The sequence below is a fragment of the Triturus cristatus genome, chromosome 2_2 (assembly GCF_964204655.1).
Source record: "Triturus cristatus chromosome 2_2, aTriCri1.1, whole genome shotgun sequence".
In the NCBI taxonomy this organism is placed as follows: Eukaryota; Metazoa; Chordata; class Amphibia; order Caudata; family Salamandridae; genus Triturus; species Triturus cristatus.
Window position 1 is genome coordinate 1,170,003,320 of NC_140582.1, and position 27,098 is coordinate 1,170,030,417.

General features: G+C 50.2%; 1 protein-coding gene across 4 annotated transcripts in view; it reads left to right on the forward strand.

Annotated features, from left to right (window-relative positions):
- Positions 1–27,098, forward strand: part of ZNF638 (zinc finger protein 638) — a 994,232-nt gene that overhangs the window by 335,515 nt on the left and 631,619 nt on the right. For all 4 annotated transcript variants that reach the window (XM_085642741.1, XM_085642742.1, XM_085642740.1 and 1 more), the window contains one exon: positions 18,657–18,697. In XM_085642741.1, the coding sequence (XP_085498867.1) occupies positions 18,657–18,697 (41 nt within the window). The remainder of the gene's footprint in view (positions 1–18,656; positions 18,698–27,098) is intronic.

Genomic DNA, 27,098 nt, shown 5'->3' on the forward strand with positions numbered 1-27,098 from the left:
CAGGATTAGGCACAGGGGGCCGCAGGGCGGCGCGTGCAGGGGTGCCTTTTGGTGTCGGGAAATCTTACCCTCTGATGATCGCGGTTGGGGGTGGCACCTTGTTCCGAGGCTGCAGGCTTCTCCCGAAATGTCGAGGGGGGTCCTTGGGTGCCGGACTCTGGGTCACAGTCGCCGTGGGGTCGTCCTCAGGGTCTTTGTCCACTCCGGCACTGGCCAGGCTTGGCTGGTGCAGAGTGTGCTGGGTTCGCGGTTCCGGGCTGCTGCCAGGGGTTAGAAATAGGTTTGTGAGTAGAGCCTCTACTCATGGGAGTCCCAGGGGCTTAGAGCCAAAGGGTAGCCAGGTCCTCCGGGGTTGGTGAGGTTGCTGGCCACGAGAGATGCCGCGCTGGTGCAGGTTCAGGAGTCGACAGGCCGGTAGGGCTGGGGCCAAAGCAGTTGGTGTCTTCTTCGCTTTTTAGCAGCTGCAGGGCAGGTCCTTGTTCTTCTTGCTCTTCTTGTAGTTTTTCTTGAATGTGGAATCTGGGGAAGGAAGGTTCAGGGTGCCCCTAATACTATATTTAGGGGCGTTACAGGTAGGTGAGGCCAGGGACCAATGGGTCCTTGTCCTGGGGTGGGTACACCCCCTATCCTGCCTCTCTCCTGTGGGAGGGGGGCAGTAGCCTAATCCTGATAGGGTAGGGCCTCCCATCTTCAAGATGGCGAGAGCCCGGGGATGTGCTTCACCTCGCCTCCCCCACCTGAGGGGTGGGGTGGGCAGGCTGGCACATCCCCTGTCCTTGTATGGGGTTTCCGGCCAAGCTTCCCGCCAGAGTGGGGGGTTGCAGTGGCCTGGGGAAACTCCAAATGGCGGCCTTCCTTTGAAGCTTCCCTTTGCTCATCCTGGGGGAGGAGATTTCTCACCTCACCCAGGATGTGCATTGTTGCAGGCCCGGGAGAGCAGGGGCTCTCCCACCCAGGGGTCCAGCAACGTGTCTGCTGTGTGGCAGCCTGGGCAGCCTCAGAGCAGACGTGGATTGTAAGTTAGCTGTAAGGGGGCATCTCTAAGATGCCCTTTTGGGTGCTTGGTACATTAAATTCCACACTGGCATCAGTGTGGGTTTAATGTGCTGAGAAGTTTGATACCAAACTTCCCAGTCTTCAGTGTTGCCATTATGTTGCTGTGGAGCTCGTGTTTGACGAGCGCTCAGCACCATGTACTCTTAAATGGCAGCGCTGCACTTAGTGCCCAGGAATGGACCTGGGTACTGTAGGGGCACAGGGCTCCTGCGCCCACACCATGGGCATAAGGCACCCAGCTAGAGGGGTGGCTGATATATGCCATGGCAGTGTAGGTGATGGGCATGGCACACAGATGTGGGTCATGTCGACTCTTCATTTTGTCCTGCACCCAGACACTCGGCCTGCAAAGGCAGTGTGTGTGTGTAAGGGTACAGGGCCTCTAAGGGTGGCACAATGAGTGCTGCAGCCCTTAGAGGCCTTCCCTTGTCACAAGGCCCTGGGTACCTAGGGTACCATTTACTAGGGGCTGACATGTGGCCAGGGTTTGCCAATTTGGAGTTTGTGTGGTTTAAGGAAGGAACGTAGGCCCTGGGCCCCTGATTGGCAGGAGTCCAGGGTACACTCAGTAAAAAGTACATTCAGCAATTTAGCAAAAAGTGGGGGCATACCATGCAAGAAAGATGGCACTTTTTCACATTACCATACAAGAACCTTTTCTTCAAATGCACCAGAACAAGGTTGTTCTCCGTACCAACCCAAAATTCCTACCTAAAGTCATTTCCCCTTTTCACCTAAACCAATCTGTAGAATTACCAGTATTTTTCTCGCAACTTCAGACCGTTGCAGAAAGGGCTCTGCACACGCTAGATGTCAAACGAGCCGTACTTTACTATATCCAAAGAACACAACCTTTCAGAAAGACCAAACAACTGTTTGTCTTTCTCTCCACCACACAAGGGCAACCCCATCTCAAAATCAGGGATAGCTAGGTGGATTGTAAAATGCATCCAGATTTGCTAACACAAAGCAAATCGAATGCTTTCCGTTACCCCTAAAGCCCATTCTACACGGAAGATAGGGGCTTCCATGGCTTTTCTAGGTAACATCCCACTAGATGATATCTGCAAAGCAGCTACATGGTCAGCACCGCACACTTTCACTCTACACTATTGTGTAGATATGCAAACCAAGCAACAAGCTAGTGTGGGCCAGGCCGTACTAAAAACACTATTTCAGACCACTGCAACACATACCGGTGGTTGCCGCTAAGGTTTGGAACTGCTATATAGTCTATGCAAAAGTGTGTAATCTGCAGCTCGTATGCCTTGAACGGAATATGCTACTTACCAGTATGCATCTGTTCTTGGCATGTAGAGCTGCAGATCTACACACGCCCACCCGCCTCCCCGGCTACCTGTATCCGTTCCAGTCTATCTTATTTAGATACAACACACATGGGTTTCTTCACTGTTATTACTACGCTCCATCTTTCCCTGCTGGCGAAAAACAATCTGAGGATGGCGCCGAAGCCCATGCGCAATACGATCCAAAGGAGGAGTCACCGACCTCGTGACTTCCAAAGACTTTCCAAGAGGAAAAACAAACTGCAAACATCCGGGCCCAACACCAGATGGCGATCTATGCAAAATAGTGTAGATCTGCAGCTCTACATGCCAAGAACAGATGCATACTGGTAAGTAGCATGTTCCATATATATATGTTTGTGTATGTATGTGTGTATATGCGTGTATGTGTGTGTATATATATATATATATATGTGTGTATATATATATATATATATATATATATATATTCACTGAAAAAACCATAGGTTTCGCACACGTTATAGTTGGGAATTAGCATTTAAAAAACCTTGCAAATTCACTGAAAAAACCATAGGTTTCACACATGTTCTAGTTAGCTGTACATTTCACTCGTAAAAAACCAATGAAATTCCACGTTATAGTTAGATCAGGTAACTATCTTGCGCGCCCACAATAAACTGCTGATGACGTCACATATTACATGACTCATGACATGGTCAGTGACATCACATCAATGATGACATCTGAAATGACACATTGTGGATTGCGGTCGCGCAAGTTATAGTTACCTGATCTAACTATAACGTGGAATTTCATTGGTTTTTTACGAGTGAAATGTACAGCTAACTATAACATGTGTGAAACCTATGGTTTTTTTCAGTGAATTTGTACGGTTTTTTAAATGCTAAGTTATGTATTTATTTTTTATTTTTTTTTCTGGTTTTTCACCCTGCGTGCACGGTGCGCTTCACGCACCGTGCGCGCGCTGTGGGCACTTGGTGCGCCCACGTTGCGCAGTTCATACCGTGGGCGCCTCGCCTTTATTTACACTAAGTTTTTTTTTTTCCCTTGCGGGTCCTTCAATTTATTTGATAAATGTGATTGTTGTTTCGTTTTTTTTTGTTTTTTTTTTTTGCTGTGCGCGTACGGTAAGCTTACCGTACGCGCACTCCGCGATTTTTTTTTTAAAATTATTAAATGTATTTTTCGTACTTTTTGGTCCTTCGTGGACCCCCTGACAAACGCTAGGGGGTCTGCAACTCTCTCCGTTGCCCCCTTTTCACGTTATCCACCTTTGTTTTTCAGTGCGAGAGACATAAAATGGCGGCCGACACTTTCTGATTTTGACCGATTCAAATGTTTACAGTCATGTAACCACCAATCAGAATTTAGCTCGCGCACGGCACCGTACGCGTACGGTAAGCTTACCGTAAGCGCACGGAGCGCGCTTACGGATATATATATATTGATTTAAATGCTATTTTCTCAGGACCTACTGAACAGATTTACACCAGACCTGCAAAAGGCACATCTCTGACCTGAGGACTACCCCTCTGCCAAATTTCAAGTAATTCTGTTCAGCCGTTCGGGCTGTAGCTCGGACTAAAGGTCCTATGGGAAAATGCATGGGGAAAACGCGTTTTGGGACCCCCCTTTTTTCTCAGCCCCCGCTTGATGAATCCCCCCCGAGACTTTCAGGGTAGGAGCGGAGCGCCCCACCTATTTTGAAAATTTCGCGAGGATTCGTCAACCGGCGCCAAAGTTATTCCAAATAGAATGTTGCGGATTTCCTATGGAAACACGGTCCTAACTATAACTATCTACTGGCGACCGCCAGTAGATAATATAAGTGTATTTATCTTTGTATGTATGTGTACATATATATATATATATATCTGTGTGTGTGTGTTCGAGGCATATAAGCTGCAGATTACACACTGCGCATAGATCGCCATCTGGTGTTTTGCCCGGATGTTTGCACTTGTTTTTGTCTTGGAAAGTCTTTGGAAGTCACGAGGTAGAACATTTTTCTCCTAGCCCAACATGTCCAAGGAGTCCAACACATTAGCCGATCTGTTGAGCTGTCAAACTCAACACATCCACGAATGGGAACTTCATCCACAAGTTATTCAACTGTTTTTTCAGATGTGGGGGCAACCACAGATAGACCTCTACGCCACCCAAGAAAACGCCAAATGCCCAAAATTGTCCGCCAGGTATCCTCACTGTGAGGAAAGTGGCTCTGTATATACGGTTCCCTAATGGGTACAGAGTCCACAGTCCCCAGAGGTTTGGCAGAGGCTAAAGTTAGATATAACCTTACTCTCTAAAGTGGTAGCTTGATCGAGCAGTAAGACCGTACCAGAGGACAGTGTAAAGCATTTCTTGCACACACTCAGTCAGCAAATGGTCTCACACACTCAATAACTGAACTCTAGGTGTGAGAAAGTGCCATCTTTCTTGCATGGTATGCCCCCACTTTTTGCTGAATTGCTGAATGTACTTTGACTGAGTGTGCCCTGGACTCCTGCCAGTCAGGTGCCCAGGGCCTATGTTCCTTCCCTAAAACAAACAAAACCCAAATTGGCAAACCCTGGCCACATGTCAGCCCCTGGTAAATGGTACCCTAAGTACCCAGGGCTTTGTGACCAAGGAAGGCCTCTAAGAGCTGCAGCACTCCTTGTGCCACCCTTAGAGGCCCTGTACCCTTACACACACACACACACACTGCCTTTGCAGGCTGAGTGTTTGGGTGCAAGACAAAAACAAAGTCGAAATGGCACACATCCCTGTGTGCCATGCCCATCACCTATACTGCCATGGCATACATTAGTCACCCCTCTAGCTTGGTGCCTTATGCCAATGGTGTGGGCACAGGAGCAGGAGCCCTGTGCCCCTACAGTGCCCAGGTCCATTCCTGAGCCCTGTAAGTGCAGTGCTGCCATTTAAGAGTACATGGTGCTGAGAGCTCGTCAAACACGAGCTCCACAGCACCATAATGGCAACACTAAAGACTGGGAAGTTTGGTATCAAACTTCTCAGCACATTAAACCCACACTGATGCAATGTGGGATTTAATGTACCCAGCACCCCAGAGGGCACCTTAGAGGTGCCCCCTTAAACCTAACTTACAAATCCACGTCTGCTCTGAGGCTGCCTAGGCTGCCACCAGAAGACATGTTGCTGGACCCCTGGGTAGGAGAGCCCCTGCTCTCCTGGTCCTGCAACAATGCACATCCTGGGCAAGGTGCTAAATCTCCTCCCCCAGGATGGGCAGGGGGAAGCTTCAAAGGCATGCCGCCTCTGAGCTTCCCCAGGCCCCTGCAACCCCCCACTCTGGCGGGGAGCTTTGGCCGGAAACTCCAAATAAGGACAGGGGATGTGCCAGCATGCCAACCCCACCCCTCAGGTGGGGGAGGCGAGGTGAAGCACATCTCCGGGCTCTTGCCAGCTTGAAGATGGGGAGCCCTACCCTATCAGGACTAGGCTACTGCCCCCCTCCCACAGGAGGGAGGCAGGATAAGGGGTGTACCCATCCCAGGACGGGGACCCATTGGTCCCTGCCCTTCACCTACCTGTAACACCCCTAAATCTAGTATTTAGGGGCACCCTGAACCTTCCTTCCCCATATTCCAGATTCAAAACTACGAAGAGCAAGAAAAAAGACCTGCCCTGCAGCTGCTAAGATGAGGAAGACACCAACTGCTTTGGCCCCAGCCCTACCGGCCTGTCGACCCTCGAACCTGCTCCTGCCCGGCATCTCTTGTGGCTAGCAACCTCACAAACCCCGGAGGACCTGGCTACCTTTTGGCTCTATTCTTTTGACTCTATTCGATCCTTACCAAAAAAAGCCTCGTAAAGGATCCAAAGACTGGCATTTGTCGCTTAGTGTGAGAAAGTGGCTCTGTATATACTGTTACTTAATAGGTACAGGGTGTACAGAGTCCACAGTCTCCCAGGGTTTGACAGAGGTTAAAGTTGGATATAACCTTACTCTCAAGTGGTAGCTTGGTCGAGCAGTAAGGCAGTATCAGAGGACAGTGTAAAGCATTTGTTGTCCACATTCAGTCAGCAAATGGTTTCACACACTCAATAACTGAACTCTAGGCCAATGTTTTATATATATATAAAAATATATATCCTTGTTTTATTTTAGAACCAACACTTGGATTTAAAATGTTCGAGGCATGTTGGCTGCTGAATTCCTGTCTGTGCATAGATCGCCGCCTAGTGTTGGGTCCGGATGTTTGCACGTTGTTGTCCTGGAAGAGTCTTCGAAGTATCCTGAGATAGGTGACTCCTTCCCTGGACCACAGTGCGCATGGGCATCCTCTCCATCCTCAGATTGTTTTTTTCCGCCATTGGGTTCGGATGTGCTTATCTTGACTCAAGTTAAGGAAGACTTTTTTCTGGCCAAAAGGCCTTTAGTTCGCGTCGGTACTGTTCCCGATCGGTATCGACAGTTACTTGTTAGTTTACTGACTTAACAAAACCAACTTTTTCGCATCTTATCCGACCATCGACCCCACATCGACGATGGAATCGAGGACACCATTCAAGCGGTGTCCTGTTTGCAATGCGAAATATCCCCATGTCGACGTCCACCCGGTGTGCAACAAATGCCTTTAACCGGATCACGACGAATCCACATGTATGGCCTGTGCCCGATTCCGATCCAAAAAGACTCTCCGGAATCGACGAGCAGCGAGACTTGAAGCGCAGCAAGCGGCACCGGCCCTGACCAACATCTTCAGCGCCGAGGACGAAGATGTGGAAGGCGTGGAGAACCTACCCTCCAGCCCCGCTTCCGAACACGATTCTGGATCGGAAGACATCGAAGAACAACTCTTTCACAGAGATGAAGACGGCACCGAGGTAGGAGACTACGATGAGGCCTTAGGGGCCGAAGAAAGTAGCTGCGGTGACGAGCAAGGCCTACCCGTACAGACGGAGGATATCCCAGTGCGTCAGTCTATGGCTCCGGTCGAGGGATCGCCTTCGGGCCTTACCCAAGACCTATCCTGCAGTTCTTCGGCCCCGCCCTCTGGCCCGGCCTCGGACATTCAGCGACAGCCATTAGTACCCAAAACGACTGGTTTCCCTTCCTCGAAACCGAAACCAAAAGTCGTGTCGGTTCCACAGAAACCGAAACTGAAAGTGAGACTGGTTGGATCGAAGCCCACTACACCTTCGACGCCAGCCAAACCCGTCAGCACCGACCGCACCAAACGGGACTTCGGTGCCGAACTCGCAGCAGCCGACGTTGGCGCCGACACACGGAAAAAGGCCATCGGTACCGCCAAACCGCCTCGGCACCCGGCACCGAAACCATCGGCTCCAGCCACGAAGGTCAAAATGGCCGCTGCGTCGCACACCGCTTCGCAAGCAGCACCTAAGGCCCAATCAACGACGCCGTCGATGGCTACTACCTCTCCTCGACTCGATGACCCCGTGGTCCCGAAGAAGTCCACGCCGGCCTCTACAGAACCGCTCGGCGCCAAAGAACCGTCGGCGTTCCAGGTGCGACAAGTTGCAGCGTCCTTGCAACGCATCAAAGAAAAGGCTGCCCTCAGGACACGTCAGGCTCCGTGCCGAAAAAAGCTCAAAGCTTCTCCAGCACCACCCCATATCACTTTTGGCCTGCCGCCATCCACGGCGCCCAAAATGTTTGAAATAAGAACACGTGTCACCCAAACTAGGATCACACCTGCCGAACGCTCTCCTACGGAGACGTCACCGTCCCACATCATCTATGCCGACACCGGCAGAATTATGCTCCACAAGCGGAGAATATCTTCCGAACACGCTTTGGACTCCTACCGGATCCCGCTAAAGAAAAAGCTGCCAGCGGATTCGGAACCAGTTCTTTACGAACGTCTCCATACCTCTTACCCAGATCCACAGTCATTCTCTCCGACACACTCCGAAACCGACGTTTTGGAGGACCATATGGGTGACTACGTCCCCTACCCCAGAGAGATGGACCCTGAAGGCCAACAGGACCCTGACCAGGCTTGGGATGACCCTGTGGACACGGGTGCACCCATGGATACACAGGACACGCAGCTATATGGCGCAAAAACGTCTCCCACAGAGGACACTGCCGCATTCAACGCCCTAATTGAACGTGCTGCGGCCAATCATGGTGTGCAACTCCACTCTGACACAATCTAGGACGATTTTCTAATGGATACTTTCGCATCCTCAGAGGAATATCTACCCATGCTGAAAGGTGTCCTTAAACCAGCAAAGGACATTTTCAAAGAACCCACTAGGGCAACAGTAATAAACCCCAGGATCGACAAAAAATATAGGTCGGCGCCTGTGGACCCTACGTACATTAGAGGCCAGTTGCCTCTAGATTCCATTGTAGTCGCTAATGCTCGCAAAAGGGCGCACTCACAGACTACTGGCGAAGCTCCTCCCCCCGGACAAAGAGTCCAAGGTGCTAGAGACCTCCGGCAAACGGGTTGCAGCCAAGGCAGCTAATATATGGCGTATTGCCAATACCCAGGCGCTCCTAGCTCGCTACGATCGCGCCCACTATGACACATTAGAAACATTACTCCAACATCTCCCTGACCAATACAAGGAGGGAGCAGAGATCCTCATCAGGGAGGGACAACTCCCCACGAACGCATCCATTAAGTGTGCACTGGATGCCGCAGATACAGCTGCTAGAGCAATAAATACCAGCGTCATGTTACGACGACACGCCTGGCTACGAATCTCCGGATTCAAACCTGAGGTTCAAAATAACATCCTCAATCAGCCGGTCAACCCCGACTACTTGTTCGGACCAGAGGTTGACACCACCCTAGAAAAAATAAAAAAGGACACAGACACTGCAAAGTCCATGGGGGCTCTCCAAACGCAGACCTTTCGGAGTGGCTCCTTTCGTCGCCCCGGAAATAGAGGAGCAGGTAGAGGACAGGGGTCACAGCAAACCTACAACAAGGGCAACACACAAAGTACCTACTATAAAAACACCCGGGGTGGATATCGTGGCTCCAGCACAAAGGGCAGAGGACGCGGATACGGCAATACCAGGTCCTCCCCCAAGAACAAACAGTGACGCCCTCTCCCTTCCTCCCGACCACAAAACACCTGTCGGGGGAAGGCTACGAAGGTTCCTGTCCACGTGGAACTCCATCACCACGGACAGGTGGGTCAAAGATATTGTCAAACACGGTTACTGCCTAGAATTAACCTCCACTCCACCGACAATACCGCCAAAACACCGTCCTATGTCCTCAGAGCACTTAGCGCTATTACAGCAGGAAGTGCTAAGTATGTTGAAAAAAGGCGCAATAGAGTTCGTACCCGTCCACGAGCAAGGTACGGGGGTGTACTCCCTGTAATTTTTAATACCAAAAAAGGACGGGTCACTCAGACCTATACTAGACCTGAGACCCCTCAACCGCTACATTCTCTCAGAGCATTTCCACATGCTCACCCTACAACAAGTCCTCCCGCTGCTCAAACAGGGAGACTTCCTAGCCACGCTAGACCTCAAAGATGCGTATTTCCACATACCCATTCACCCCTCACACAGAAAATATCTCCGGTTCACTATTCAAGGGCAGCACTACCAATTCAGGTTTCTTCCCTTCGGCGTGACAACAGCACCCAGAGTTTTCACAAAGTGCCTAGCTACTGTGGCTGCACATCTACGGAGGCAACACATTCACGTCTACCCTTACCTGGACGACTGGCTTGTTCAGGCAAAGTCAGCCCAGCAATGTGCCAGCCACATGTCCCGCACCATTCACCTTCTTCAGTCTGGGGTTCTCACTAAATTACCCAAAATCACATCTCCAACCCGCACACGTACAACAGTACCTAGGTGCGACCATAGACACTCTGGCAGCCACAGCTCAGCCAAATTTAGTGAGGATCAACAGCATGCAAATGCTGATTTCCAAGTTCAAGCCCCAACACTCCCTTCCCGCGCGAGTGTTCATGCAGCTGATAGGCATGATGGCCTCCTGCATTTTCATAGTCCAACACGCGAGACTACATATGCGCCCGCTTCAGGAGTGCTTAGCACGTCAATGGAATCAGGCTCACGGACAACTAAAAGACCAAGTGTTGGTGAGCGGTCGGGCATACAACTCTCTGCATTGGTGGAATCCACAAAACCTTTGCAAGGGCCGACCGTTCCAAGAGCCTGTTCCACAAATAATACTGACAGCGGACGCGTCTCTCCAGGGATGGGGAGCTCATGTACTCAATTACACAGTGCAGGGACTATGGACTACACAACAAAAGAAGATGCACATCAACCTTCTAGAACTGATGGCAATCTTCCTGGCAATGAAAGCATTCAAAGTACACCTCTGCAACAAAGTCGTGTTGATCCGGACGGACAACATGACTGCCATGTACTACATACAGAAGCAGGGAGGAACACACTCTCCACAGTGGTCTCATCTGGCTCAGAGCATGTGGAAGTGGGCCATTCAGAGGAACATGTTCCTCATGGCGGAACACCTCCCGGGCAAGGACAACCAGATGGCGGATCTGCTCAGCAGACACAGCCACCAGATGCACGAGTGGGAGTTACACCCATCAGTACTCCAACCGTACTTCCAGCAGTGGGGTCATCCAGAGATAGACCTATTCGCCACAAGCGAAAACGCAAAATGCCAAAGCTTTGCCGCCAGGTTCCCACATCCGCAGTCGCAGGGCAATGCGATATGGATGAACTGGTCCGGCAGATTTGCGTACGCTTTTCCCCCAGCACCACTGATACCGCTGGTGGCACGCAAACTCAGACAACACTCACTAACACTCGTCCTGGTTGCTCCAACATGGGCACGCCAACCATGGTACACCACCTTTCTCGAACTTTCCGTGGTGCCGCATCAAAGGCTGCGAATCAAACCCGCGCATTTGACGCAGAACCATGGAGAGATTCAGCACCCAGATCCGCAACAGCTGAACCTGGCAATCTGGCTCCTGAAGTCCTAGAGTTTGGCTACCTAAACCTGCCACCTGACTGTATGGACATCATTAAGGAAGCTAGAAGACCCACTACCAGAGCTTGCTATGAAGCCAGATTGAAAAGGTTCGTCATTTATTGCAATAACAATGACATTAACCCTCTAGACGCGTCCATCCAAAACATAATTTGTTACCTCTTACACTTATACCGATGCAATCTAGCATACACCTCAATACGTGTCCATTTGACCGCAATATCAGCAATATCAGCCTATCTCCAGAACAGGCAGCACCTCTCTTTATTCAGAGTGCCTGCCATCAAAGCATTCTTGGAAGGACTCAAACGAGTAATTCCTCCACGCCACCCACCAGCTCCAATGTGGAACCTCAACTTGGTCCTCACACGCCTGATGGGTCCACCCTTTGAACCTCTACACTCATGCGAGATTCAATTCCTCACCTGGAAAGTAGCTTTCCTAGTAGCAATCACTTCTTTGAGGAGAGTTAGTGAACTCCAGGCACTAACCGTTCAAGAGCCATTCATACAGGTTCACGCCAACAGGGTTGTACTACGTACCAACCCCAAATTCATGCCCAAGGTGATATTGCAGTTCCACATGAATCAAACTATTGAACTGCCTGTTTTGTTTCAAAACCCACAAACTGTCGCAGAAAGAGCACTCCATACACTGGATGTAAAGAGAGCCCTCATGTACTATATAGACAGGACAAAGGATTTTAGGAAAACAAAACTACTGTTCGTTGCCTTTTCTCCACAACACAAAGGCAACGCCATCTCCAAAGCAGGTATAGCCAGATGGATCGTTAAATGTATTCAAATTTGCTATCAAAAGGCTAAACGCACATTAACGATTCCCCCACGAGCCCACTCAACACGTAAGTTAGGGGCGTCCATGGCTTTCCTGGGAAACATTCCTTTACAGTATATATGTAGAGCAGCCACATGGTCCACTATACATACATTTACCAAACACTATTGTGTAGATGTACACTCAAAACAGCAGGCAGCTGTAGGACAGGCTGTTCTCAAAACTTTTTCAGACCGCTGCAGCTGGCACTGGTGGCCGCCGCTAATAGGAGGTACTGCTATGTATTCTATGCACAGATATGAATTCAGCAGCCCACATGCCTCGAACTGAATATGCTACTTACCAGTATGCATCTGTTCTTGGCATGTAGGGCTGCTGACATTCATATCGCCCACCCTCCTCCCCGGCGCCTGTAGCAGCTGCAGCTCTCAGAATTACTGTATAGCATGGTCATCACTTTCTGTATCTACTCCATCACTGCCACAATGGCGAAAAACAATCTGAGGATGGAGAGGATGCCCATGCGCACTGTGGTCCAGGGGAGGAGCCACCTATCTCAGGATACTTCGAAGACTCTTCCAGGACAACAACGTGCAAACATCCGGACCCAACACTAGACGGCGATCTATGCACAGATATGAATGTCAGCAGCCCTACATGCCAAGAACAGATGCATACTGGTAAGTAGCATATTCAATATCACACCATGCAGGGCAGGTGGACACCTCAACAAAATTTACTCCACACCAACCATCTGGAGTTACTGGCCATATTTCTAGCCCTGAAAGCCTTTCAAACACACGTCTCAGGGAAGACTGTCCTAGTCTGCACAGACATGACAGCAATGTACTACATCCAAAAACAGGGTGGCACACACTCTGCAGCTCTCAGCTAGCACAGACCATATGGAGGTGGGCCATACCTCAAAACATTTTTCTCCTAGCACATGTCCCAGGAGTCAAACACCATTGCAGATCTGTTGAGCCGTCAAACTCCGCAAATCCACGAGTGGGAACTTCATCCACAAGTTCTTCAACCATTCTTTCAAACATGGGGGCAACCACAAATAGACCTCTTCGCCACACCAAATGCCCAAGCTTCGCCGCCAGATATTCACACCCATTGTTGTGAGAAATTGGCTCTGTATATACTGTTCCCTAATAGGTACAGGGTGTACAGAGTCCACAGTCCCCCAGAGGCTGATAGAGGTCAAAGTTAGGTATGACCTTACTCTCAAAAGTGGTAGCTTGGTCGAGCAGTAAGGCAGTACCAGAGGACAGTGTAAAGCATTTATTGTACACACTCAGTCAGCAAATGGTTTCACACACTCAATAACTGAACTCTAGGCCAATGATTTGTATATATAAAATATATGCTTGTTTTATTTTTAGAACCACAAAGGGGGTAAAAATATACTTTCTCAGAATGAGAGGTTGAATATAAATACTTTTGTTTCAAGCAATAAATTTGTGTAAACAGTCACAGTTGGTTGCAATAAACAATCCTATTTCCTAAACATAACAATGCATTGAGCTCAATGGTAAATTCAGGTTATTTGTAATAAATTACTTTTCAGATTACTTTTGGAATTCCAGGTCTGGATCCTAGAACCAGCCTGGGGTCAGTATTCAGAATCAAGTGATGAAAGTCGACTTAATAACTGTAATGATTTTTAAATAATATTTAGCTATTTCAAAAGTTAGCACTTAGAAAATATTTCACAGAAAACATTCAATGGATCTCTATGGCAAGGAATTCACATTGCAGGTAGAGTACTTTATCGTTACTTTAGTAATCCAGGACTGGGTGCCTAGACCCAGGACTGGGGTCCTTATCAAAAGCAGGTAAGTAATTTCGTTTGCAGAAATGGTACGATTTTAAAAGAATATTTCAAATTTGCAAAAGTAGACACTTAGAAGAAATTTCACAGAAAAGCAGACAATGGTTTCCTATGGGAGAAAAATGAGTTAGAAGTAAGTATAGTTGTGAACACTTTTCAGAGTCAGGGCTGGGCACCAAGATCCAGCACTGGGAGCTCACCTAGGAGCAGGTGAGTAAATTCGTTTTTGTCACTTGGCTGATTTTTGGTGAATTTTTGCAGTTTTGAAAAGTTCACACTTAGAAGATTTTTGAAGAAAAAGCCAGTCAATGTTACCCTATGAGGAAAATGAAGTTAGCGGTTTAAGGGTAAGTACTCGACTGGTAGTGTTGAAATTCCGGGCATGGACTCAGGGGTCCCCCAGTGTCAGGTAGGTACAGTTGGTTCACCCTCAGCGGTTTCAGGACGGCCGGGTGCAGAGAGAGTTGGGCCCAATGTTATCCTATGAGGGATAGGGGGGCCTTGGTTGGTGGCTGCTGTCTGGCAAGCCACGCGGCTGTGGGAGCTGGGCTCCTGGTCACTTACTCAGGGCAAGTGGGGAAGTAGGTTAGTGTAGAGAGGGCACTGCCAGGGCCACTCGGGCGGCTGGGTGCAGGGTGCTTTTGAGCCTTAGGGCGCTCAATGGAAATCAATGGGAATGTTCCGGTTTGGAAAGAGGCTGCAGGCTCGGACGAGGATGTTTCAGGTGCCACCACCACTTCGAGAGGTAAGTTGGGTAGTTGTAGGTTAGGTGGGTACCCCGGGATTGGGCACAGGGGGTCGCAGGGCGCCGGGTGCAGGGGTGCCTTTTGACGTCGGGAATCTTACCCTCTGGTTGATCGCGGCTGGGGTGGCACTTGGTTCTGAGGCTGCAGGCTTCTTCCGGGATGTCGAGGGGGGTCCTTGGGTGCCGGACTCTGGGTCACAGTCGCCGTGGGGTCGTCCTCTGGGTCTTTGTCCACTCCGGCACTGGCCAGGTTTGGCTGGTGCAGAGTGTGTTGGGTCCGCGGTCCCGGGCTGGTGCCAGGGATAGCAAGTAGGTTTCTTGAGTAGAGCCTCTACTCGTGGGAGTCCCAGGGGCTTAGAGCTAAAAGGTAGCCAGGTCCTCCGGGGTTGGTGAGGTTGCTGGCCACGTGGGATGCTGCGCTGGTGCAGGTTCGAGAGTCGACAGGCCGGTAGGGCTGGGGCCAAAGCAGTTGGTGTCTTCTCTTTTTAGCAGCTGCAGGGCAGGTCTTTGTTCTTCTTGCTCTTCTTGTCGTTTTTCTATCTGGAATCTAAGGAAGGAAGGTTCAGGGGGCCCCTAAATACTAGATTTAGGGGCGTTACAGGTAGGTGAAGGCCAGGGACCAATGGGTCCTTGTCCTGGGGTGGGTACACCCCCTATCCTGCCTCTCTCCTGTGGGAGGGGGGCAGTAGCCTAATCCTGATAGGGTAGGGCCTCCCATCTTCAAGATGGCGAGAGCCCGGAGATGTGCTTCACCTCGCCTCCCCCACCTGAGGGGTGGGGTGGGCAGGCTGGCACATCCCCTGTCCTTGTATGGGGTTTCCGGCCAGCTTCCCGCCAGAGTGGGGGGTTGCAGTGGCCTGGGGAAACTCCAACTGGCGGCATGCCTTTGAAGCTTCCCTTTGCTCATCCTGGGGGAGGAGATTTCTCACCTCACCCAGGATGTGCATTGTTGCAGGCCCGGGAGAGCAGGGGCTCTCCCACCCAGGGGTCCAGCAACGTGTCTGCTGTGTGGCAGCCTCAGAGCAGACGTGGATTGCAAGTTAGCTGTAAGGGGGCATCTTCTAAGATGCCCTCTGGGGTGCTTAGTACATTAAATCCTACACTGGCATCAGTGTGGGTTCAATGTGCTGAGAAGTTTGATACCAAACTTCCCAGGCTTCAGTGTTGCCAATATGGTGCTGTGGAGCTCGTGTTTGACAAGCTCTCAGCACCATGTATTCTAAAAAGACAGCACTGCACTTACAGTGCCCAGGAATGGACCCGGGTACTGTAGGGGCACAGGGCTCCTGCTCCTGTGCCCACACCATAGGCGTAATGCACCCAGCTAGAGGGGTGGCTGACATATGCCTTGGCAGTGTAGGTGATGGGCATGGTACACAGTGATGTGTGCCATGTCGACTCTTTGTTTTGTCCTGCACCCAGACACTCAGCCTGCAAGGGCAGTGTGTGTGTGTAAGGGTACAGGGTCTCTGAGGGTGGCACAATGAGTGCTGCAGCCCTTAGAGGCCTTCCCTGGTCACAAGGCCCTGGGTACCTAGGGTACCATTTACTAGGGGCTGACATGTGGCTAGGGTTTGCCAATTTGGAGTGTGTGTGGTTTAAGGAAGGAACATAGGCCCTGGGCACCTGATTGGCAGGAACCCAGGGTACACTCAATCGAAGTACATTCAGCAATTTAGCAAAAAGTGGGGGCATACCATGCAAGAAAGATGGCACTTTCTCACAATTGTCCAAAGGCAATGCGATATGGATGAACTGGTCAGCCAGATTTGCGTACGCTTTTCCGCCTCTCCCACTCATTCCATTAGTGGTGCGCAAACTACAGCAACATTCCCCAACTCTCATCCTAGTTGCTCCAACTTGGGCCAGACAACCGTGGTACACCACATTGCTGGAACTCTCCGTAGTTCCGCATAAAAAATTACACCTCTCCACGCCTCTTAACCCAGAACCATGGCGAGATCAGACACCCGCACCCAGCTCAGCTCAACCTTGCGATCTGGCTCCTGAAATCCTAGAGTTTGGTTACCTTAATCTTCCCCCTGACTGTATAAATGTCATTAAAGAAGCTAGACAACCTACCACTAGAGCTTGCTACGCAGCCAAGTAGAAACGTTTCGTAATATGTCACAATGTCAATCCCTTAGATGTGTCTATCCAACACATCATAGGTACTTACTACACCTACACAGATGCAACCTAGCCTACACGTCTATTAGACTACGCCTTGCTGCCATAGCAGCCTGTCTACGAAATAGACAGCATCTATCCCTCTTTAGAGTACCTGCCAGAAAAGCCTTCATGGAAGCCCTCAAAAGAATAATTCCCTCTAGAGTGCCACCCTCACCGGTGTGAAACCTAAACATCGTTCTCACAAGACTAATGGGGCCTCCATTCGAACCTCTACATAAATGCGTGCTTCAATTTTTAACATGGGAAACAGCTTGCCTTGTAGCCATTACTTCCCTCAAAAGGGTCAGTGAGATACAAGCACTCGCCATTCAAGAACCTTTTCTGCAAATGCATCATAAGGTGGTTCTCCGCACTAATCCAAAACTCCTTTCTAAAGTCATTTCTCCCTTTCACCTCAATCAATCTGTGGAACTGCCCGTATTCTTCTCGCAGCCACAAACCATTGCAGAAAGAGCTTTACACACCCTAGACGTCTTTACTCTACTACATCGAGAGAACACAACTTTTTCGCACGGCCAAACAACTATTCGTGTCTTTCTCACCACCACACAAAGGCAATCCCATCTCCAAATCTGGGATAGCTAGGTGGATTGTTAAATGCATACAGATTTGCTACCACAAAGCAAAACGAACGCTATCTGTTCCCCCTAAAGCCCACTCTACACGTAAGATAGGCATTTTTAGGGAACATCCCCTTAGATGATATCTGCAAAGCAGCTACATGGTCTACACTGCACACTTTAACTAAACACTATTGTGTAGATGTGCAAACTAAGCAAGAAGCTACTGTGGGCCAGGCTGTCCTCAAAACACTGTTTCAAACAACTGCAACCGATACTGGTGGTCGCCGCTAGGAGGGGATACTGCTACACAATCTATGCAGTGTGTAATCTGCAGCTCATATGCCTCAAACTGAATATGCTACTTACCATGATGCATCTGTTCTTGGCATGTAGAGCTGCAGATCTACACTCTCCCACCTGCCTCCCCGGCTACCTTTATCTGTTCCAGTTTTATCTTATTTAGATACAGCACACATGGGCATCTTTCCTGTTTCTTACAAAGCTCCATCGTTTCCCCGCTGGCGAAAAACAATTTAGGGTGGAGCCTAAGGCAATGCGCAATATGATCCAAAGGAGGAGTCACATACCTCATGACTTCCAAAGGCTTTCCTAGAGAAAAACTGCAACACCCGGGCCCAACACCAGATGGCGATCTATGCACAGTGTGTAGATCTGCAGCTCTACATTCCTAGAACAGATTCATACTGGTAAGTAGCATTTCCCTTCCCCTAGCACGTCGGCAGGTATAGCAACCTCCCCAGTCCGGGAGCAGGTAACAGACCATGCCTCACATGGAGCTCTGGTTTTGTATGTCTTAATTCCTCCGCATTCAACTAATAACTGAATGCACTGCGTCACCAACTTCATTAACCACACCCAGTCACAACTACCAGATAACATATTACTGTAAGGAGTATGTTGAGGGCCACTAGAGGCCTCACACACAAGTGCAGAGGACACAACAGTCTGCACTGTACTGCACCTGTCTTAGTTCTGTTAGAATAGTCACCTAACATGGTGTCTGTTATATTTTGAATAGCCTCAGTGAAGGCAGTAAATATGGCTAGTTTTTAAAATCCTAATTATGCCTCATGTTTTTTTCCTTTTTAATAAGTGTGTACGTGTTGCTGACATTCCACTTTAATTTTCGAGATAACTCTTAGGTTTGTTGTTCACATATAATACATTCAACTGATAAGATGTCTTGGTTTACAGATGTTCCTGGTCAGAAATTAAATGTAAAGCCAATGAAAAAGGTAATTTTTATCATAATACTATATGTGCGTTGTACTGATTGACTTTCATTGTTACATTATAGTCTATGGTCCCTTTCTGTTGTGTCTCTGGGTAGTTGCTAGGTTTTGCATTGTAGGAATCTTTTTTTCGAAGCTCCCACCTTTGGTCGCCATCTTAAGCTTCTTTTTTCTGCTGTTCGGTGTGGCTCGTCACCGAAGAGTTAGAGTTTTGGGGAAAGAATCGATGAAAATTGGAAAAATCAACAATCAGTTTTTCATCACATCCGACTACAGGTCAGGTAACCGGACTATGATGAAGAATATCTCACGAGATCTCGATGTTCACCAGACAATAAGCACACAGGGGTCTCCCGGAGCGCACGGATGGATAAAACACCTTGAAGTTTTGCACCAATTGCCACCACAAATTCGCTCAGACGGACCAGCATCCAGTCTGCTGCTCGACTGCTGCTCGACTGCAACGCGACTGCAACGCGTACTCCGCGTTCACACCCAAGACCCTCAGAGTAAGAGGCAGAGAATGGTGAACCACACCATGCAGCGACAGGGGCCACCTCCATCGCTCTGAGACATGGGCCTCTACAGTGGAGAGGAGGACATCCCCGAAGGACCGGAGGACTGCACTGTCGTCTAAGTCCAAAAGAAAACATCGAAGGAGGTAAGAGCCGCCGACCCCTCCCCCACCCCCCCCAAACACTTGACCGCACTCGTAAGAGTGAAACAAAGTCCTCGAATGGAGCATTGCCGTCAAAGCACTTGGCGAAAGCAACAGCACCCAGGGACAAACAGCCCAGCGGATCCTTCAAAAAGGACTCCCAGACGTCGAAGACCCATGAAAAACCTAGGTTGTCAAAGGAAGCCCCCGAAAACGACTCGTCGACGCAGAGAAAAGGAGGGTCAACATTAGCGCTCAAACTATCGACACCGAAGAAGCTGTCGAGATGGAGAGGAAGAAATGGCGAGCATTCTGCAGCGGAAAAAGGACTTCGACGAAAAGATGAGCCAGTACACCATTCCGCCGATGCCCGCGACGGAGGTCGAAAAGGGCGACGAAGACCATGAACCGCCGAAAACGGTCAAAGAACAGGAGGAAGAGGCCTTGTATTACTTCGAGGGAGAAGGCAAGGAGGAGCAGCAAACCTACCGGGACTCAACATCCTCGGAGGTGCAAGACTTAGTGGCATGCCCTCGACGCTGAAATACACAGAGTAGACACATACCCTTCGAGGCCTTCACCACCAGACAATATAGGGATCTATAATATGGTGGTCCAGAATGCTGCAGAGACATATGGAGTGAAATTGGAGGAGGAGAATGTGAGAAAGTGGCTCTTTATATACTGTTCCCAAATAGGTACAGGGTGTACAGAGTCCACAGTCCCCAGAGGTTTGGCGGAGGCTAAAGTTAGATATAACCTTGCTCTCTAAAGTGGTAGCTTGGTCGAGCAGTAAGGGAGTATCAGAGGACGGTGTAAAGCATTTGTTGCCCACTCAGCCAACAAATGGTCTCACACACTCAATAACTGAACTCTAGGCCAATGGTTTATATATAAAAAATATATGCTTGTTTTATTTTAGAACCAACAATAGGTATTAAGGTATACTTTTATAGAATGAGATGCTTTATATAAATACTTTTTCAATATGCAATTGACTTTTGTAGAAAGTTACATGTGGTTGCAACAGGCAACACAATTTTAAACACAATAATGCATTGAGTTCAATGGATGTTTCAAGTTATTTGCCACAGATTACTTTTAGGATTACTTTTGTAATTCCAGGACTGGATCCTAGATTCAGTAAGGGGTCAGTACTTGGAATCAAGTGATAAAAGTCGACTTAATTACTGTGATTTTTAGACAATATTTTGCTATTTTAAAAGTTGAGACCTAGAAAATATTTAATAGAAAACAGTCATTGATTCTCTGTGGCAGAAAATTCAAGTTGCAGGTATAGTATTTTCTCGTTACTTTTATAATCCAGTACTGGGTGCCTAGACTTAGTACTGGGACCTTTATCCAAAACAGGTAAGCAATTACGTTTTCAGAAGTTATACGATTTTTAAAGAATATTTAAAGATTGCAGAAATTAACACTTAAAAGAAATTTCAGAGAAAAACAGTCAATGGTTTCCTATGGGAGAAACTTGGGTTACTTGTAAGTACAGTTGTAAGTATTTTTCAGAGTCAGTGCTGGGTACCAAGATCCAGCACTTGGAGCTCACCTAAGAGCAGGTGAGAATTTTAGTTTTCGTTACTCGGCTGATTTTTGGTGAATATTTTAAGTTTTGAAAAGTCCACACTTGAAAGAAATTTCAGGAAAAAGCCAGTCAATGTTACCCTATGGAGAAAATTGAGTTATCGGTTTAAAGGTAAGTTCTCGACTGGCAGAGTTAAGGTTCTGAGCATTGACTCGGGTCTCCCAGGGCCAGGTAGGTACAGTTGGTTCACCCTCAGCGGCTCAAGGGCGGCCGGGTGCAGAGAGAGTTATGCCCAATCTTATCCTATGAGAGGTAGGGGGGGCCTTGGTTGGTGGCTGCTGACTAGCAGGCCACGCAGTTATGAGAGCTGGGCTCCTGGTCACTTACTCAGGGAAGTGGGGAAGTAGATAGGTGTAGAGGTTGCACTGCCAGGGTCACTCGGGTGGCTGGGTGCAGGGTGCTTTTGAGCCTTCGGGCGCTCAATGGATTTCAATGGGAAATCTCTGGTTTAAATAAAGAGTGCAAGCTTGGGGACGAAGATTCTTCAGGTGCCACCACCACTTCGAGAGGCAAGTTAGGTAGTTGGAGGATAAGTTGGTACCCTGGGATTGGGCACAGGGGGCCGCGGGGCGCCGGGTGCAGGGGTGCCTTTTAGTGTCCAGAAATCTTACCCTCTGTTGATCGCGGGTGGGGTGGGGTGTGGGGGGGGGGGCACCTTTATCTGAGGCTGCAGGCTTCTTCAGGAGTGTCGAGGGGGGTCCTTGGGTGCCGGACTCGGTTTCACAGTCGCCGTGGGGCAGTCCTCGGGGTCTTTGTTCACTCCGACACAGGCCAGGCTTGGCGGGTGCAGAGTGTGTTGGGTTCACGTTTCCGGGCTGCTGTCTGGGATTAGTATAGGTTTCGAGTAGAGCCTCTACTCATGAGAGTCCCAGGGTGCTTAGAGTCAAAAAGGTAGCCAGGTCCTCCGGGGTTTGTGAGGTTGCTGGCCACAAGAGATGCCGGGTAGGAGTAGGAGCAGCTTCAAGGGTCGACAGGCCGGTAGGGCTGGGGCCAAAGCAGTTGGTGTCTCCCTCTCCTTAGCAGCTGCAGGGCAGGTCTTCTTTCTTCTAGCTCTTCTTCGGATTTTGGAATCTAGAATCTGGGGAAGGAGGGTTCAGGGTGCCCCTAAATACTAGGTTTAGGGGCGTTACAGGTAAATGAAGGGCAGGGACCAATGGGTCCCTGTCCTGGGGTCGGTACACCCCCTATCATGCCTTTCTCCTGTGGGAGGGGGACAGAAGCCTAATCCTGATTGGGCAGGGCTTCCCATCTTCAAGATGGCGAGAGCCCGGAGATGTGCTTCACCTCGCCTCCACCCCTGAGAGGTGGGGTTGGCAGGCTGACACATCCCCTGTCCTTATTTGGGGTTTCAGGCCAAGCTTCCCGCCAGAGTGGGGGGGTTGCAGTGGCCTGGGGAAGCTCACAGAGGCGGCATGCCTTTGAAGCTACCCCCTCCTCATCCTGGTGGAGGAGATTTAGCACCTCGCCCAGGATGTGCATTGTTGCAGACCCAGGAGAGCAGGGGCTCCCCTACCCAGGGGTCCAGCAACATGTCTGCTGTGTGGCAGCCTAGGAAGCCTCAGAACAGACGTGGATTGTAGGTTAGGTTTCAGGGGGCATCTCTAAGATGCCCTCTTGGGTGCTTGGTACATTAAATCCCACACTGGCATCAGTGTGGGTTTAATGTGCTGAGAAGTTTGATACCAGTCTTCAGTGTTGCCATTATGGTGCTGTGGAGTTCGTGTTTGACAAGCTCCCAGCACCATACACTCTTAAATGGCAGCACTGCACTTAGTGCCCAGGAATGGACCTGGGTACTGTAGGGGCACAGGGCTCCTGCTCCTGTGCCCACACCATTGGCATAGGGCACCCAGCTAGAGGGGTGGGTGATGTGTGCCATGGCAGTGTAGGTGGTGGGCATGGCACACAGGGATGTGTGCCATGCCCACCACCTACATGTCGACTTCTTTTATGGACACATTTTTATAGTGCACCAGACCTTAATTTGTCTGTCTCATGCACGAAAAGCGTTTTTAAACCAACTCGAACCCAGTCTTATTAAAATAATATACTGGTTTTACGAGTTTCTTAATCTTCACTCACTATAAATCACTTCACTACACACCCACACTGTTATACGATCACTACTGAAAAAACCAGAGGAAAAACCTCCCGGTGGTGGAAGCATTCATTAACCCAATGATGATGCTCTCACATTGTCAAGCACGAAGCGGATAACCAAATGTTCGAGGCATGTGGGCTGCTGAATTCATATCTGTGCATAGATCGCCGCCTAGTGTTGGGTCCGGATGTTTGCACGTTGTTGTCCTGGAAGAGTCTTCGAAGTATCCTTGGATAGGTGACTCCTCCCCTGGACTACAGTGCGCATGGGCATCCTCTCCATCCTCAGATTGTTTTTTTCCGCCATTGGGTTCGGATGTGCTATCTTAGCTCAAGTTAGGAAAAAATTTTGTCGAGGCCACAAGGCCTTTAGTTCGCGTCGGTACTGTTTATCGATCGGTTTTCGATACTCTCTGTTAGTTTACTAACTTTCAGCACCGACTTTGTTCGCATTTACCTGTCCATCAACTACTTCGACGATGGAATCGAGGACGCCATTCAAAAGGTGTCCGGTATGTAATGCGAAGTACCCACACATCGACGTCCATCCGGTGTGCAACAAATGCCTTTCGCCGGACCACGACGAGTCGACATGTATGGCCTGTGCTCGGTTCCGTTCAAAGAAGACTCTGCGGAATCGTCGAGCGGCGAGGCTCGAAGCGCAGCACGCGGCACCGGCCCCAGCTGACATCTTCGACGACGCGGACGACGTCGAAGAAGTAGAAGTCTTACCCTCCAGTCCCGTTTCCGACCAAGAACCCGGATCGGACGAGGCCGACGAGTCACTCTTCCACAGAGGTGAAGACGACACCGAGGTAGGAGACGACGAGGAGGCCTTAGGGGCCGAAGAGAGTAGCTCCGATGATGAACAAGGCCTACCTGTTCAAACCGAGAATTCACCAGTGCCACAGACTATGGCTCCGGTCGAGGGATCGCCTTCGGGCCTTACCCGAGACCTATCACGCAGTCCTTCGGCCCCGCCCTCGGGCCCGGCCTCGGACGTTCAGCGGCAGCCATTACCGCTTAAGCCAGCTGGTTTCCCTTCTACGAAACCGAAACCGAAAGCTGCTCAGGTTCCTACGAAACCGAAACTGAAAGTGGCGCTAGTCGGATCGAGGCCTTCAACACCTTCGACGCCGGCGCACCGTGTCGGCACCGACCGCACCAAGGGGGACTTCGGTGCCGAACTCGAGACGGGCGACATGGGAGTCGACAAACGGAAGAAGGCCATCGGCGCCGAAAAACCTGCTCGGTTACCGGCGTCGACGCCACCGACACCGAGGGCCGTCCCGCCTGCTACGCCTCGCAGCACTCCCTCGACGACACCGAAACCTCACGTGTCGAAGACGTCGACGGTGATCTCCGCACCTCGGCTCGATGCACCACGGGCGCAGAAGATATCTGCAGCCGCCTCGACGACCCTGGCGGGGGCCACGACCTCTAAGGCGCCCCGAGTACGGCCTGGCGCAATGCCAGGCTGCAAAACCAAGGCTGCCCTCCAGGACCAGTCGGGTTCGATCGATCCAGCGGTTTCGTCGGTGCCGACCAGCATTACCTTCGGATTGCCTCCATCCACAATCCCGAAGGCGTTTCAACTCAGGACACAGGCCACCAAAACTGCGGTTACGCCTGTCGAGCCGTCTCCGTCACGCGTCATCGACGCCGACACTGGCAGGATGATTCTCCACGACCGAAGGATAACTTCGGAACCGCCATTGGAACCTTTCAGGATCCCGCTAAAGAGGAAGCTGCCTGTGGACACAGAACCTCTCCTGTATGAACCCTTTCATTCACCCTACCAGGATCCACACCGGGCCTCCCCCACACGCTCCGACACGGATGCATTGGAGGACTACATGGGTGAACAAGTCCCCTACCATGTGGACACGGACCCTGATGACCAGCAGGACCCTGACCAAACTTGGGGCGACCCTGCAGACCCCAGTGCACCTCTTGATGCACAGGACCCACAACTATATGGGGCAAAAACGTCACCCACAGAGGATACTGCGGCGTTCAACGCTCTGATTGAACGGGCGGCGAACAACCATGATGTACAGCTTCACTCTGATATCATCGAAGATGACTTTCTAATGGACACCTTTGCATCCTCAGAAAGACATGTAAAGACTCTGCCAATGTTGAAGGGGGTCCTTAAGCCAGCCACTGACATTTTCAGGGAACCCACCAGGGCACGAGTGATAAACCCCAGGATCGATAAGAAATACAGATCAGCACCTGGGGATCCTACTTACATCAGAGGACAATTACCACTCGACTCCATCGTTGTGGCGAATGCCCGCAAGAGGGCACACTCGCAGACAACGGGTGACGCTCCTCCCCCGGACAAGGAGTCCAAGGTGCTGGAGACCTCCGGCAAGCGAGTTGCCGCACAAGCTGCAAGCATATGGCGCATAGCTAACACTCAAGCGCTCCTCGCTCGCTACGATAGGGCGCACTATGACACAATGGAGCAACTCCTTCAACACCTCCCTGACCCCTACAAAGAAGGTGCAGAAATCCTTATCAGAGAGGGACAGCTACTCACAAATGCTGCCATCAAATGTGCACTAGACGCTGCTGACACGGCTGCCAGGGCCATCAACACTAGCGTCATCCTACGACGTCACGCCTGGCTACGTATCTCAGGATTCAAGCCTGAGGTACAAAACAATATCCTTAATCAGCCCGTCAACCCCGACTTTTTGTTCGGGCCTGAGGTTGACGCCACCCTCGAGAAGATAAAAAAGGACACGGACACTGCAAAGTCCATGGGCGCCCTACAAACTCAGCCCTTTCGGAGCGGCTCCTTTCGTCGCCCCGGAAACAAGGGAGCAGGCAGAGGACAGGGGTCACAACAAACATATAACAAGGGTAATACGCAGACCACCTACGATAAGAACACCCGAGGTGGCTATCGTGGCTCCAGTACCAAGGGCAGAGGACGTGGCTACGGCAACACCAGGTCCTCCCCCAAGAACAAGCAGTGACGCCCTCTCCCTTCCTCCCGACCACATAACACCTGTCGGGGGAAGGCTACAACGGTTCCTGTCCACGTGGAACTCCATCACCACGGACAGGTGGGTCAAAGATATTATAAAATACGGTTACTGTCTGGAGTTAACTTCCACTCCACCCACAATACCACCAAGAAACCGTCCTATGTCCTCAGAGCACTTGACGCTCTTACAGCAAGAGGTAGAAAGTATGCTTCTAAAAGGCGCTATCGAGGTCGTACCCGTCCACGAGCGGGGCACGGGGGTTTACTCCCTCTACTTCTTAATTCCAAAAAAGGACGGGTCGCTCAGGCCTATATTAGACCTGAGACCCCTGAACCAGTACATTCTTTCGGAGCACTTTCACATGCTCACTCTACAGCAAGTCCTTCCGCTTCTCCAGCAGGGAGACTTCCTAGCATCACTGGACCTCAAGGATGCGTATTTTCACATACCCATCCACCCCTCACACAAAAAATACCTCAGGTTCACTGTTCAGGGGCAGCACTATCAGTTCAAAGTCCTTCCCTTCGGCGTGACAACAGCGCCCAGGGTTTTCACAAAGTGCCTAGCTACGGTGGCGGCACATTTACGGAGACAGCACATACACGTCTACCCCTACCTAGACGACTGGCTCGTTCAAGCGAGATCGGCCCAGCAATGTGCAAGCCACGTGTCCCGTACCATTCACCTTCTTCACAGTCTGGGATTCTCACTAAATTACCCAAAGTCTCATCTCCAGCCCGCACACGTACAACAGTACCTAGGTGCGACTATAGACACTCTGGCGGCCACAGCTCAGCCAAATTTAGTGAGGATCAACGGCATACAAGCGCTGATCTCCAAGTTCAGACCCAACCACTCGCTTCCAGCGCGAGTGTTTATGCAGTTGATAGGCATGATGGCCTCCTGCATCTTCATAGTCCCGCACGCGAGATTACATATGCGCCCACTTCAGGAGTGCCTAGCACGTCAGTGGAATCAGGCTCAAGGACAGTTGAAAGACCTAGTGTTGGTGAGCGGTCGGGCATACAACTCTCTGCATTG